Source organism: Mixophyes fleayi, chromosome 4 (genome assembly GCF_038048845.1).
Source record: "Mixophyes fleayi isolate aMixFle1 chromosome 4, aMixFle1.hap1, whole genome shotgun sequence".
NCBI classification, from domain to species: domain Eukaryota; kingdom Metazoa; phylum Chordata; class Amphibia; order Anura; family Limnodynastidae; genus Mixophyes; species Mixophyes fleayi.
In genome coordinates, this window is record NC_134405.1 from 118,858,288 (window position 1) to 118,874,101 (window position 15,814).

A 15,814-nucleotide genomic window follows, 5' to 3' on the forward strand; every position below is an offset into this window, starting at 1 on the left:
AACTTTAGTTTTGCCAACCTTAAAGTGTCAAAGGTGAGCTTCAAGTAAATATAAAAAATACATATTAAATCTATTTATTAATGTGTTTGTGAAAATCATGTTACGTTTTGGGAATTGGCAGCTTACAAAGTTTTACCCTCAATGAGCCAGATTATAAACCAAGGTTTTGTTTTTGTTTTATTTTCACAAGAAATATGAAAAATATCTTTAATACAATTTTTCTTTAGAATAGTAATTTGTTTTTTTCTTCCCAGATTCCCAGAAACCAAATCTGTAACACCATGCTAATCAGTACAGGTAAAATCAGCAAAGATGGGGCTGTACATATACCCCAGTCTCAACGTCAGAGCCGCCATCTGGGGGGTACACCCAGTACTGCTGTGATGGGACCGGACAGAGTAGGGGCTCCCTGGACTGTCCGGGCCTCTCAATCTGACTGACTGTGCTGCCCCTTCTTCTCCGCGATGCTGCAGCTCCGCCTCCCAGGCTCTGATAGGCTGGGAGCACGGCGGTGTCATCATCACTGCGCGCCGTGCTCCCAGTGTATCAGTGACCGAGGAGAAGGTAAGTTAATTAGGTATTCATTTTATAGGAGAAGGGTAAATAGAAGAGGGGACATTAACTGTGCCTGGGGGAGGGAGAGGGGACCTTAACTGTGGGGTGTAGAGGGGGGCATTAACTGTGATTGGGGGGAGAGGGACCTTCACTGTGATTGGGGGGGAGGGGGACCTTAAATGTGATTGGGGGGAGTGGGACCTTAACTGTGAATGGGGGCGAGGAGGGAGAGGGGGACCTTAACTGTGGAGGGTGGGGGACGTTCACTGTGAATGCATGGAGGGGAGAGCGGGACATTTACTGTGATTGGGGGGGGAGAGGGGAACAATTACTTTGGGGGGAGGGGAACATTTACTGTGATGAGGGAGTGGGGGAATGTACTGTGATGAGGGATATGGGGTGCATGTGTGGTGAAGAGGGAGGGGGGCACATGTATGGGGAGGGGGGCCCTGCCAGATTAATTAGTACTGGGCCCCACAGTTTCTGATGGCATCCCTGCTCAACATGTTATGGTGAATTCTGCTTTAGATATCACTGTGGTAATGTAAAGTAATAGGCACCCGATCAACCATTTTAGACATTTTTTTCAATGATTACTCATTGAACATTATAGGAAAAGTGATTACGCAAGAAAAATCAAATTACTAGTCATAAAGCAGGCAAAGCGAGATGATAAATCGTTATGTAGCCAAGCCGTTACCATACCTGCCAACATTCCCAATCAAAAAGGTACGTACTTGGAAGCACTTTCCAATCACCCTTCAAATACCATTATTTGTAACATTCTCTATGTGAAAATCTGGATATTTTAGGTCATGCTCAACTTATGAAGATAATTCTGTCTAGTCACTCCCGAATCGATATTGACCATGCCTCAATATAAAGGTCCCGTCCCAATTTATGAAACAAGATCTACCAATAAGGGATTTAGTTATGTAAAAGTACTTGTATTGCATGGCTACTTCGGGCACCTTAGGAGTCAACACAAGGCAATTGCTGAAAAAGAAAGATCTGTGTTTGCTGGGACAGCTCAACACTCTATTTATTCTCTCTTTGCTTAGGGAGTTCTCAGTAGAAAGGGGGAATTTCCCCACAGACTTTTTTTAAGCTAAAGGAGTCTGTGAAAGGATTGTGTCGTTAACTAAAACTTGGCAGCTGTAACTCAGCCTGACCTAGGGCAAAAAACAGGACACTACACTGATAAATGGTAGCCTGAAATCTTTATATATTTCTGTAATCAAAGTACCTTCCTTGAGCATCCGGCTGAGGAAATGTAGCCAAATAACTGAGGTAGTGTTTATCCACACCCCTACCATATACTTTGACAGCAAATAAATAATGCAAACTCCCTAATGTTCCATTTTTCAGCCCTGGAGAACTATGTGTATGTTTACAGGAACAATTCCACCTGAGACAAATCCGCCTGTCACCCTGAGGTATATGAACTCAGCTGGGGGTTAAAGGCCTTTGTAACAGTACATACTTTCCTGTGTCAGAGCGTTGATCATAATTTTCAATGCACCAAAACAACATGTGACCGTATACCAAATCCTGCTACAAGGGATCCGTGTAAATTAAATTCAAACCACAATTTGCATATTACAATTAAGCAGGAGAGACCTAATGATTAAATATTATCTCTATTTTTAGTGCTGGGAAGTAAGAACTGTCTCTAACTATATCATATGCAGTAATTCTTTTTGCAATTTAAATCTGAAATCCAATTTCTGTTTGGAGCATTCATACTTTCTGTATAAGTATCAATCATTTTTTAAAAGTATATATTTAAATGAGGAAAATAAAGTCATACTCTATTCTAAAGCAAATATCTGTGCTGTGAATATATAAATATATAAATAAATGATGATGATGATGAATTACTGTGCTCCACAAAATCTGACTGAATGCCTTCCCCCTTGCGTACATTATTTAAATTTAAAAGGACTATCATTTTTGTCATATGTTTGTCCCCAAATGCTGTATTAAATATCTGGGATAGATGTTCCTCCCTAGTCTACCAGATTATGCATATTTGGGCTGTCATTAGAAACCACTTTGAAAACATATTGGAATATGGGTTTACCCAATTTAATGACACCGGCTAAGGTTGATGTAGCCAGAATGAGGATGGCTAAAAATCCCTGTTTTAACAAATGAGTGGCCTTGGTAAATGACACTGTGGGACACACAAGATTTGTAACTTCAAGGAGAAACTCTATACATAAATTTAATAAAATGTGGGTAATATGGACCAGATCATGTTATGCTCTGCAGTCATTTCTGGATGACTCCCAAACATTGCCTGTCTAGGTGCCCAGTCATTCTCTCATTCTTTGTTGAACTTTTATATGTGAAACCACGCTGCATATTCTATTATGTTACTATATTTGGATCCTGGGATTAATACTGTCACGGGCACTAGGAGTCTTTACCCAGGAATCACCAGATGGTAGGCTTACCAGAGCAATGTAGATGGTAATAGGGTACTCTGGTAGCTGGGTGATCACGGAACATGAAATGATGGCCGATGAGATGCTCAGGAAAGTCTATGACTAGCAACACTGGTAATAATGAGGTAATAATACACAAGGAACTGTATGGACAAGGACACGTGAAGGTAGTCAGTGGTCTGCGATAGCAAGTTGCACCACTGCTATAGTGAGGAGGAATGTCCAACAGAAACAAGAAGGTGATGAGAGTCAGCGGTCTGCGGGTAGCAAGTTGTACCGCTGTCTGAGTGAAGGAATGGAATCCAAGTGGAGGTATCCAGGTAGTCAGTGGTCTGTGGTAGCAAGCCGTACCACTGCTATGTGAGAGGATAATGGAACAGATGATACCGGAAACAGGGATCAGTGGTCTGACATCAGCAAGTTGTACCACTGAATATATATGTGAGGAGGTGCACGGGGGAAGACTGCAACACAGGATATACACAGGCACCTTATACACGATCCACAGTAATATGCACAATATAGATATATATATATATAAATGACTGAGCAGGTCTGCAATCTAGAAAGTCTCTTGAAGTAGTCCAGCACAATGATAACACAGTCAATGATGGCAATAGACTCAGCGGATAGCAGACTCCAGAGAGAACCAAACACAGTCCAGCAAGATATGCAATACACAGCACAGTCAATGAGAAGTATGCATACCGTGGTTCAGCAGTAGCAGTCAGATGGGATTGCAGCGGTACCTGAGCGGCTGGAGGCCGACTGGATAGGAAGTCCCTGGATAGGTGAGGCAGCGGTCTAGCAGGTGCAGCGCACAGGTGAGTAGACCAACAGGGACACGAATCCACAGGAGTCAGCAACACGTGGAACTGGACTCATAGGAGACCCAGGAGAATGGAGATGATCCAGCAGAGGGTAGTAGATGAGATACAAATCCAATGCTGACAGGAGGGTAGAGACCAGTGGAACACGTGAAGGCGTAGAGAGTGGATCAGCAGGAGATGGACGATAGCGCTGACCACAGCAGCAGGACTCAGCGGCACACGGAGGTAACCAGTAGCAACCACAGGAACCAACAGCGATGGGAAACAGGAGTGCAGCGCAGGGCAGGAGCTGTTGATCACGAAGTGTAGCAGATGGTAATGAAAGCGGCAGTCTCGAGGAAGCCACAGCAAAGATGAGATGAGACTGTAGTGCACGGAGGCAGCGGATAGTAATCAGCTGGCAGTCACGATGTTGAACACAGGCGAGTAGCAAGCAGGAGACTGTAGTGCACGGAGGCAGCGGATAGTAGTCAGCTGGCAGTCACGATGATGAACACAGGCGAGTTGCAAGCAGGAGACTGTAGTGCACGGAGGCAGCGGATAGTAGTCAGCTGGCAGTCACGATGATGAACACAGGCGAGTTGCAAGCAGGAGACTGTAGTGCACGGAGGCAGCGGATAGGAATCAGCAAACAGACTTGATGAGAAGCAGGTGAGTGAAGTAAAAGCTGGAGTGCACGGAGGCAGCGGATAGCAATGAGCAAACAGTCACATTGATATAAAATAACGTTGAAGTGGTTTAGAAGACTGTAGTGCACGGAGGCAGCGGATAGGAATCAGCAAACAGTCATGATGATACAGTTGATGGTAGAAGTGGTATGGGAACCACAGTAGTAGAAGTGGTTTGGAAACCACAGGAATAGAAGTGGTTTGGAAACCACAGGAATCAGCAGCGCTGAATACACGAGGAATACAGGAACACCTTCAGAGACTCATGAGGAATGAGACTCCAAGATCAGGCAACGTGGTGTTGACCACAGGTGCTTAATATAGGGAGGTTGCCTGATCTGCCAATTGAGTTAAAGGGGTATACACTGAAGTATAGAAAAGGGCTGCGCATGCGCAGACCCTCAGGATGGTGGACGACCACGGTTCCTAAATGTCCGGGAAGAGGCACTCACGGTCCGGTGAGTGACAAATACCCAACGAGCGAAGACATTACATCTAGTTGTTTTAGTTGTTTTTGGGGGTGGGCTTTTTTTTGGGGGGGGGGGGGGCGGGGTGTTATCAGAGTCTATTTACAAGTTTTGTATATTTTATTGAATGTAATTTTCTACACAAAAATAGAGAAACTCATATTAACAAGATGTTAAATATTTTGAGATGGTCATAATTATATATTGTAGGACAATTAAAACAATTAAACTTGAATTTCACATCGTTAAAAGTTTCTATATTGTAATATTACTGCACTTTGTGTGTTACACAGTCTAGCAACATTGTACATTATAGTTGTTTTTAGTTGGTGATTTGTTTTGTTCGGTTGCTGTGTTTGAATGTTCTTAACTTCTACAAAAAATTTTAATAAACACCCGAGTTAAAAAAACATAAGGTACACAAAGATTGCAACTATTGCTATGTATCTACAGGATTATTATAAAGCCTTATTACAGATATTACTCACACCTCAATTGTACTTTTATTGGACTTAAAATGGCATTTAATATGCAAGAGTTTACAATGATATAAAGTTTAATAGTACGTGTAGTAAAGGTGAATGTATAGTGTTATTTTCCATTAAAGCTTTATAGGCAGTGAGTATAAATGCTAGTTATATAATTTATGTAATGGCACTTCATATTTTAAATAATCTGAACCTTTTTTTTTTAATCTAATATACACTTTGTAGCATATTGGAAATTATTTTCTTGCCTCATAAACATTACAGGATGTAAATAAAACCTCCCCTTGTTTTTATTGCAGTGTACAACCCCTGAAAAATGTTTCCTTGACGTTTATCTGCATTACACTCGATTACACACTATTAATTATGACTGAAATTTTTGCAGCAGAATGTCAAACTAGTCGGCAATATCAAGTCTTCCTAGGCTAGTTAAAACAAAAATATGTAGTGTTAGAGTTTCAGCCTGAGTGCTTTTTATCGGTGTTGAGATTGTGTTGGTGAGGTGTGGGGTCTTGAGAAAGTGACACTGTAAAAACACTTTGTTCCTGCATTATGTTCACAGACCTTTTATTTTATGTTCTGAAATGTGGCTGTTGTAAAGTCCTAGGAACTAGTCCTGAAGAGTCGTTAAAGCCAGGCTATGAGGATATGCAATGCAGGTCTTCTTCATTCATATATGTTTATTTTAATTTTAAATTATGTATTGGAATAACACGTTCAGTCTTTTTCACTTCTGGTCTTTTTGAAAATCTCCATCCTATTGCAAGTTTATTCTGTACTAAACATGGTAGTAGTAGTAAACAACTTTAAAACATGCATAAATTAGAGTCCTACAAGAACACAACATAATAGTACTGTAAACATACAAGAGTCTTCCACTAACACTCTTATTTTGTTCAGCTGAGTGAAACATTCAGCCACTTATCTCCCCTTAATTTACACCAAAAAATGAAATACATTAAAAAATGGCTCCTTATCCTTTATTCGGTTTTTCCTAATGAGTGAATCCACCAATATATACAAAACATAGAATAATCAGGACCTTAGTGAGCCCAGTATATAGCTGGCATTTATGGCTTCCCATACTTTTTTACAAAACTGTTTTTTCATGTAGCACACAAATATCAACTTTAAATTTCAGTGTACAAATAAGCTATCAAATATATTTGTTTGCTACATGAAAAAACAGTCAGTATTTAAGTTATGTGCGAAACAGAAAACTAGTTTGCACCCCTTGCATTGTAACATGGTTTTGTCCAGGAGACTGAAATAAGATACCTCTTCATTTAAGATCCTTAATGAATCAGGCCCTCTGACTCTATCTGACCCAGTTCTTGGAAACCCATGGAGTGCAATAGGGGGAGTGAAGAAGTAAATAGCCTTGGGTTTAATATTACTGGTCATTAAGGGTACCCCATAAGGATGTACTGTATGTTTGTTATTTGGGGCTGTATAGTATACTGCATACTTGCCAACTCTCCCGGAATTTCCGGGAGACTCCCGCATTTTGCGAGAGTCTCCCGGACGAGTGTGGCAATTTCTCGAATTCTGCCCACTTCACTAGGAAGTGCCCCACTTCCTAGTGAAGTGGGCAGAATTAGATCCCAAATGACGCGATTCCCGGTGAATCGCGGCGTTTGGCCCCGCCCCCGCTGTCAAATGACGTCACAGGGGCGGGGCCAAAATGACCCGATTTTGGCTGCCCCGCCCCCCTCACGCCCACCTGCACTCGCTGGCTCCCGGAAGAGAGCTGAAGAAAGTCGGTAAGTATGGTATACTGGTCACCCGCAGTTGTATAATATGTGCTTGTTATTTAGGGTTATATTATACAGTATGTTTGCTAACCAGAAAGTTATATTGTAAAGCTGTTGAAGTATATAACAGAAGCTGCAGTGCTTACAGATGTAAATGACTTTTATATTATCAGCAGTACAAAGAGAAACTGCATGGACCAGCTATTTAACAGCACTACACACAACAGCAAATTTCACATTGGAAACATTATTTATGAGGTCTAGTCTCCTAAAAAGATTAATGTTCAATTTCTTTGTTTACTTGTCATTTCCCTTTGCAGTTTCAAAAGTATTCTTATGCAGTCAAATTAAACTACTGAACTTTTCATTTTGCCATATTTCTATCTCAGTGGGTTTCTTTATCTCACAATTGAATACAGCACTTCATTACTGGCTATAATCATGCTATAAATCAAGTTTGCAACTTAAGTAGGGCTGCCAAACTCCTTCCTATTTTACAAATCTTCCAAGCCTCTCACAAGTTTATTCCGTACAAAGCACAGTAGTAGTAGTAGTAGTAGTATTATACAACTTTAGAACATGTGTAGATTAGAATCCAACTAGAAAATAACAGAGTAATGCTGCGCGCAGATATGAGTCTTCCACTACCACTGTTATTTTGATCAAATGCGTGAAACATTCAGTCGTGTAACAAAAAAAAAAGCCTGAGTGACCTGTGGAGAGCTCTGGGCCAAAGGTACAATAGAATAGATCAGCATAACATTTTGCAAGCTCTCCGTTTTGTGCCAGATGGATATAATAATGAAAGTCTTCATTAGCAGCCACTTTTGAGCCAACTCAGTGGAATGTTGGCTTTAAGAACTATACTTGCCGGGGTCGAGCAACAGTCCTACCAAGAAGACATAGTGTACCTTTCATGACTCTGATTCTTTGCTTAATGCACTTCTAGCACTGGCAACAGCATATTTTAAACATGAATAAAAAGAAACTTTGAAATAGAAACAAGGGTTTAGATGTATCTTAACAGGGTCGCCTTAGGGAAGCTGAGGCATAGCCAAACTGGGTATTCTTCATCTGTCACCTAAATACTCCTAGTGCCACTAAGCAAAATCGGCTAATGCTAAAGCTTTTACTTTTTGTTTTGTTCCTTATTAGACAAAGTCACAGCAGAGTCTAGCCTGGCAATTCTAAAGTTAATACATTTCTACCACTTAACAATGTGCCTTTTTTGGGATTCTTTTTGTACATTCTAAATTGGGGTATAAAACTGACAGCTTTATTTAAAAAAAACAAAACCATAGTATAGTGCATTGTACAATTGAAGCTATTCAATGCCTTACAAGGAGAAAGTCTTTATAAATCTATAAATCTTTACATTAGTTTTACATTCTGTTTGTACAGTTCCCTTGAACAGCTATTTAGAGTAGATGTACTGTTCTCCGGGATCTCCATATGAAAATAAACACAATGTGTTAATGGATTATTGCTGCAAAAGAGTTATTAACTTAACCTCAGATGGCTGCATATAACACTCCAGCACAGAGAGTTTATCTGCGTCTATTGAAGATGCATTACAAAAAAAAAAACTATTTGAGTTCCTTTTGCAGAGGCTCATTGGACCCTTGGAACTTTTAAAATAAACTAAAGGTCTATTATACAATGACCAAAGTTGAATTTTTCTGGCTTCTCTTACTACACAGAAGAGTAAAAGTATTAAAATGTCTCAATGTTCTCACAGTAATATCTGTTAGTTATTTTACCACTATGTAGTGAGTAAAAAGATGTATTCAATTAATTTAGCAAGACATTACTCAGAGCAGGAAAATCCCCATGTTTCCATTGGGAAATTCCTAAAACCTAACCTGAGACAGGTCCCTTTTTCATGCTTTGCATGTTTTACTTCATAGGTTTCATTTCCCTTTTCGGTTTTTATATCGGTTGTATGCATTTTTTACAATAGTTTTCACTTTATCCCACTTTTGCAGTTCTACGCTTCTCTACTTGGTAAACTGGCGGAACACCTTTAAACACATGTAAAGGCAAATTATAAGAAACTCACTATACAGGAGATTAGATTGAAAGACCAAAGGAGGAAAACTAAGGAGAGGAAAAGCAACGAGAGAGATTGTATTCAACTAAACACTAAAGGTTGTATTACTGGGCTACTGTTTATCTTTATGAAGGCTGCGGTGTGGTCATAGTACTCTTTGGACCTATAGTGCTGCCACACTAGAAAACATACTCACTTGAAAACGACTGTAGGAACACCTTAAGGGCAAAGAAACATTTGTTGTACTGGTTGCTTTTTTGTTAGTGAACTCAAACAGCCAATAAATTAAGTTTGATTGATTGTTGAATTTCATTGGAGGAGAAGCTACCAATAAAGTCAGACAGAACGGCTTGTTTGTATTACTCAAATCCAATTGGAAACTGAATCCCTATTCATTAGGTGGAGCTGCACGTTTACACCACATTTGTGTGCACCTTACACTATTTTTATCAAATAAGCCACATTTGTGCTTTACAAATGATTTCTGTTAACTAAAACATTTAAAAGTCAGACACGTTCTGGCTTCTGAACTGATAGAGAAGCACTACCCTCCCAAGCAACTGTTCCTTGAACAGTTGTATAGAACAGACAGCATACAAGACAGATTTATTTAAGTATAAATAGGAGATTGCACACCTTTGTTCTTCCAGCAACAGTCATTTCTTGTGGAATGCCAGTAACTGAAGGGGCAAAGACTGTTGTGTAACTTGGGTGGCACAGAGGGCTGGAACACCACTTTCGCCAGTGTACATTCCCTAGCCCATATGCCATAACGTACAGTCACTGACCCATATACCATTAATTTACCAGTTTACATAAATGGAGAATGTACAATTGATTTGCAGGTAACACATTAAAAAAATTTAAAAAAGCAATGACGGTGAGATTAGTAAGGTAATAATCTTATAAATAGGTAAGAGAAAATAAAAAGTGAACTCTACAGCTGCAGTTCTGGATGGATGGTATAAATTTAATGGCCAGTTTCTGTAAGTAAATAAAAATATATTGTATGTGATTCTCGACAAGGACATATAAAAGAAAACCGTGTAACAGTTGCTACTTCATTCTTTAGTAATAAGGCTCTCAACAGTATAAAAATCTAAGAAAGAGTTTACATTTAAATGACAAATGCCTCTTTTTTTATTTCTAAAAGCATTGTTATATTTTACTATATAGTTTAATTTTCTTTGTTGTAAATGGGCTCATGGCATTATTAGTCTGTAATAAAGAATCAAATGCAATAGTAATTTTTAAAAAAAATATTTTTAATATTTGTATGGCAACTTAGACTGTGCTATTCACATGGTACAGTTAGAGGTTTACTAAACTGCAGAACGTTTCTTTATTTTCAATCAGACAGGAAATCAGCTGAGTGCAGTAAAGAGACTTACCTGGCTCCAAGCTCCAGTAAACCACTCGACCTTGCCTTGACATGGCCCATTATCACAGGTTGTAGTTTCTGGCGGTCTGTTGTTTCCACAGCCTTCTAGCGGTAGACTGCTGATGTGATTGGACATGCAAACCACTGACCGTGTCCGCACTCCCTCTCCGCACTCTGCTGAGCACTGGGAATGAAGCAGGATGCAATTACTCTGACCGACAGTACTTGCCAATGTGAAGCCGTGCAGCATATGCTGCTTAATTGGCTTTAATACAAACTATAATAGGCTGAAAACATTTGGAATATTCAAAAACAGTGGTCACAGTGTGCATATAAAATGTGACTGAGTGAGAGATTATTTGCACTCCCAAGTGTCATATCTGCAACCATGACAGCCGTACTGAACCGGCTATGAATAGCAGGGGGATGGCATCGATGCATTCACTCATTTCTTTCTTTCATGGAATGCATAGTTGAAGGAAAAAAATGAGTCAATGGGCACAAATCAAGACCTCAAGAAATATATAAACAAAATGTTTAGTTTTAATAGAATTAGGGCCTCATTTAGCATTATGAACAAAGCAAAACAAATGAGCAAATTTGCACCTTGGCAAAACCATGTTGCACTTTAGATAGATTTAGAGTTGGGAAGGGGCTTGTTTTAGCTTTAAATTGCAGTGTAAATACAAGTAATTTACTTTTCCTAATTCATGTGCTGAAGGTTACCCTTTTACAGCACCAGTTATCACCTAGGACATTTGCACAGTGTGATCCAGGCCATGTTTAGCAGTCTTTCAGATACTTTTTAGCTCCATTGTGTGTCATATTCCCTATCTGTTGGCTTTTGTACTTTATTGCGCTCTTCCACTGCACTGTAAGAGACCCATACTCAGACCTTTGTTTACATTTGACCTCTTTTTCAGAATGTCCTCAAAGATTCAGTGTTCCTATTTTATATTTAGCAAAATGGATTGAATAATCATAAGTGAAGTCCTGTGACCGAATGCTAGAAATACTCCTCAAAGACCATATCTTACCCTATCACTCCATTCTGTAAGGAACCAACTCTTGGCGCATGGACCCATGTCACAGTTTTCGATATCGTTTGGCCGTAGCATCATATTGCATTCTTCATCGTCAACGTTATCTCCAATGTTACTGACACATTTTACATCACGTGTCTTCTGCCCCACCCCACAGGGCACAGAACACTGTGAATATAAACCAAGAGAGCAAGGTGTAATTGCAACAGCTGAGACTGCCAGTTCTGTGAACAAATGTCAAGCTCTAGTATAGTCATGTCCAACAAGTGATGTCATGATGACATGTGCAACTAAATAGGATGAGAAACGGTGCATGTAAACATATTTTTACCTTCTGGTAGATACAGATAATGTACAAATGAAAAGATTGCTCTAGGCTTACAAATAAAGCCAAATGGTTTCCAGCAGCTGAACCTGTCTGGCTTAATGTCAGCCTTGGAATGTTCTATGTGTCTCAATCAATCTACAAATAAGCCTTTGGTGAACAGACAATGTACAAGTCCGCTTTCCAACATGTGCTGTTGTCGGTTTGTTTGTATTACTACTTGGCAGTGTCCCAGTTGTTAGCAATTCTGCCGGGTTTTGGCAATGCTTCTATCCAGGGTACCATCTGCATGATTGTGTATGTTGTTTACATGGGTTTCCTCCCACAGTCCAATAACATTCTGGTAGGATAATTGTCTTATTAAGAAGATGGGTCTATGTGCCCCAGGTTACAGTCTAGTTTCCCTACCATAGACTAATGTGTGAATACATTTTCTGTTCCACTCTGTGTGATATGTGAGCGGCCTATAAATAAAAAATAATAATGTTATTGGAAGCGGAGTATTCATGTCCAAGTTGATGGCTGTGTTTTTAATTACCTTGATTCTAGGGAGATTTAAACGGGATATAGCATAATATGCATATTGCTTGTATCGTGGCCGTTTCAAAAGAAAAGCCAATTATACCAGTTGGCACTGCAGGAAAATACACATTGCCCCTTTATCATCCTCCTACTTCATTTAATTACACCAAAAATATAGCATTACAGTGCTCCAATCTGTGCAAAAAGTGGGAAACTTGGGTGTCCATGAAGGATTGTTGTGAGATCATGAGCAGCACATTTGCTTCACTTGTACTGCCTTGACAATGAGTTATTAATTGTCTGCACCCATGGCAATTACATTCATGATATGAATATGGGGACTTTTGCAGCATCATTTTTCAAACACTTCCAGATTACAATAGCCCAACCTGTGAGATTTCTCATAATCTACTCCAATCTGGAAATTGAGTCTTATTTCTGTCAGTCTGTGTGTATATTTCCCAGTATCCCCAAATATTAGGGTTGTTCCCCTCTAGAGATTATATTAGCACCAATCAAAGGGCTGCAAAGTCCTTATCTTGCCACTTAGCCCAAAAACTGCATCTGCTCCCCTGTGATCCATCCCTCCCCAGTAACCATGGTTACGGATGCATGAGAGCGTGCTGTGTGACACAAAGAAACAGGGCTTCCTCCTGTTATCATTGCAGTATTCTAGTAAAATGTAATGTGTCATCTCCCCAACACATTAGACAGCTGTAGTCAGTGTCCCAACCAGATCTGTGACATCACTGACCATACGCTATGTATGATTCTACTGTTTCACACTGCATTTCTCTAGAGTAAGACTTCAATCCTGTCAGTCCCTCTCTGTATGTTTAGATAAAGATGAACCACCCTCTCAACTTGGCAACCTGCTGCAGAGGACGGAGAGAGAGCATGATGTGAAGTAAAAACAAATACGTTCTTTTGTGTATTATTCAGCTTAGAAATACACAGCCCTTGATTTGATTGACTTGATTGATATTTTTGGCAAATAGTTGCTTTACTTCCTCTTTTTTGCGTTCCCTTCAAGACTAGTACAACAATCACTTTCTGAGAGACGATAGTTAATTGTGGAGTGGCTGCATTGGCCTAATTCTAGAGCAGTAGTCATTCCCCTTACATCTGCAACTTACAGGTGTCCACTCTGTCCTGATTTGCCATTCACTGCAGATCTTCAGCTGGCAGCTACTAGTTGTTTCTGGTTTTTCCATGCTCTGGCAGCGATGTGGTTGCACAGTATGGGTGCGGTTAGCGTATATATGTCTGCACAGGATCTGGCGGTGCTGCATTCCCAAGCCGCAGGTCTTGCTGCACTCTGACCACTCTCCTATGTCCCAACTATTGAATAGAGAAGCAAAGTTAATATGTCCACAAACAATTAATAAGAGTATTACCATTGACAATCAGTAAAACATTTTGATAAACTGTCACAAAAAATACCTGGGTTTTATTTTATTTCATGAATTCAAAGTGTTCAACTTTTTGGTAATGTATGTTTTACACTATTTACATGCACCTTTCAACACATTTTAGACCTTGTAGAATCGAAATATTATTGCAAGTATTCATTACACTATCTATGGATAAAAGAATAAGAGATAACATTAAGAGACTCCCGTTCCAGCGTACCCTGTCCACTCTCGGCTGGCTATCTACTGGCAGAACTGGGGCTTGTAGTTTCACAACACCTGGAGAGCCACAGGTTGACCAGGCCTGAACTATCTTCCCCGACTTGAGCTTTATTGGTTAATAGTTCAGTTATAGTGAGTTACCTAAATAAGCTGAAACCGTAATACCCCAAAGTCTAGCTGTCTGGCATCTCTTGACCTGTTTGACTTTGCTATATATAATTATTGTATTAAATTGGAGACTGATATGGCATTGGAAACATTGTATACAACTGTTAACACTGATGTTAAAAGTTATTAGTCTTGTATGACTCAAATTAGCTTAAAATTTCCTTTAAAAAAACTCAATGGGAATCTTATTTCCTGCCGCATTCCAAATGGAAATATCAATAATTAAAGCCAACAAGCGGCTGAGACTTCCTATAATATAGCAGCCACACTAATAAATTAAGAACTATTAGCTTGTGGGGTCAAACCACAATGAGTCAATAAGAAGGGGCTAGTGCTGGGGATAGTGCTGCTAACCGTCACCATCATCACTGCATATTGTTGCCACAACCCTTCACCATCCACAAGACATATAGTTCCTGACCGATGAATATACCTTTGCGTCCAGGTCTACTCTACCTTGTCCCTTCCCTGTTATTCAACTCCAGTTGACAGGAGTAGCAAATGTTAAAATCTGCTAAGAAAGAACTGAATTGTTCCTCTGTATTCAAGCAGGCGCTGGGCTCAGCACATCGGTACTCCAACCTGGATGACAGTATAAGGTCAATTGAGTATGTTATTGATGATGGGGCGTTGATGGTGGTTAATGATGAAGGGTTTATGACAAAGGATTGGGGATTAATGGTTGATGGATGAATGTTTGCCTTTAAAAAAAATAAATAAAAAAAACATATCTTGGGTGTGAGTGCACCACCTAATGAAAATAAGCTACACATACTTGTGACCTAATCTTATAATTTGTGTTATATCCTGTGTTTCTAATACAAGCAATAGAACTCTGAATAATAAAATACGGTGCACAAAATGTAAATATTTGACTTTTTTATAACTCGCACTTACTTAAGTGAAAGAAATGATTTTAAGCACCAATTCTTTTGTGCATAGTTATCAGATAATCTGGACCCTCAAACTCATATTAACATGTAGAATTTATTCGGCAGCCCTGCAGTAGTTACCAAGTACAATCAGAACAAGTTAAACAGTGAAAGATTATAAAGAAAATGACAAAAAGTCTTATACATTATTTATTAGCTTTACTTTGCATGGCTACGCACATTAGTTATTAAAAAGTGCTTGGCAAAAAAAAAGACTGTGTACTCAGGATTATTGAATGTAAAAATATATTTACTTCCCCACATTGAAGTAGACAGGTGACATTTACATTTATTGGATCTTACACAATGTATAGAAGCGCTTACACCGGAATATGTTGACTAAAATTACTTTGCGAAAATTATTAACCTTTTGATTATTGACTTAAAATGGGGTCTGGGAGCTTGAATTGAACCAGATTGATACAGTACAGCCTGTCATTAGAGACTTGGCTTTTTATTGATTTTGTTTTTTCTGTGTTAGAATTGCTGAATGTTGAAATGTAATAATCTCCTCAACACAACATTAGAAAACTATTACCATCATAAA

At 39.4% G+C, this 15,814-nt stretch overlaps 1 protein-coding gene across 2 annotated transcripts in view; it reads right to left on the minus strand.

The window, feature by feature from the left end:
- Window positions 1-15,814, minus strand: part of THSD4 (thrombospondin type 1 domain containing 4) — a 637,279-nt gene that overhangs the window by 13,914 nt on the left and 607,551 nt on the right. For both annotated transcript variants that reach the window (XM_075208082.1, XM_075208083.1), the window contains 3 exons: window positions 13,670-13,874; window positions 11,681-11,854; window positions 10,654-10,827 (listed from right to left, as the gene is read on the minus strand). In XM_075208082.1, coding sequence (XP_075064183.1) covers window positions 10,654-10,827; window positions 11,681-11,854; window positions 13,670-13,874 — 553 coding nt within the window. The remainder of the gene's footprint in view (window positions 1-10,653; window positions 10,828-11,680; window positions 11,855-13,669; window positions 13,875-15,814) is intronic.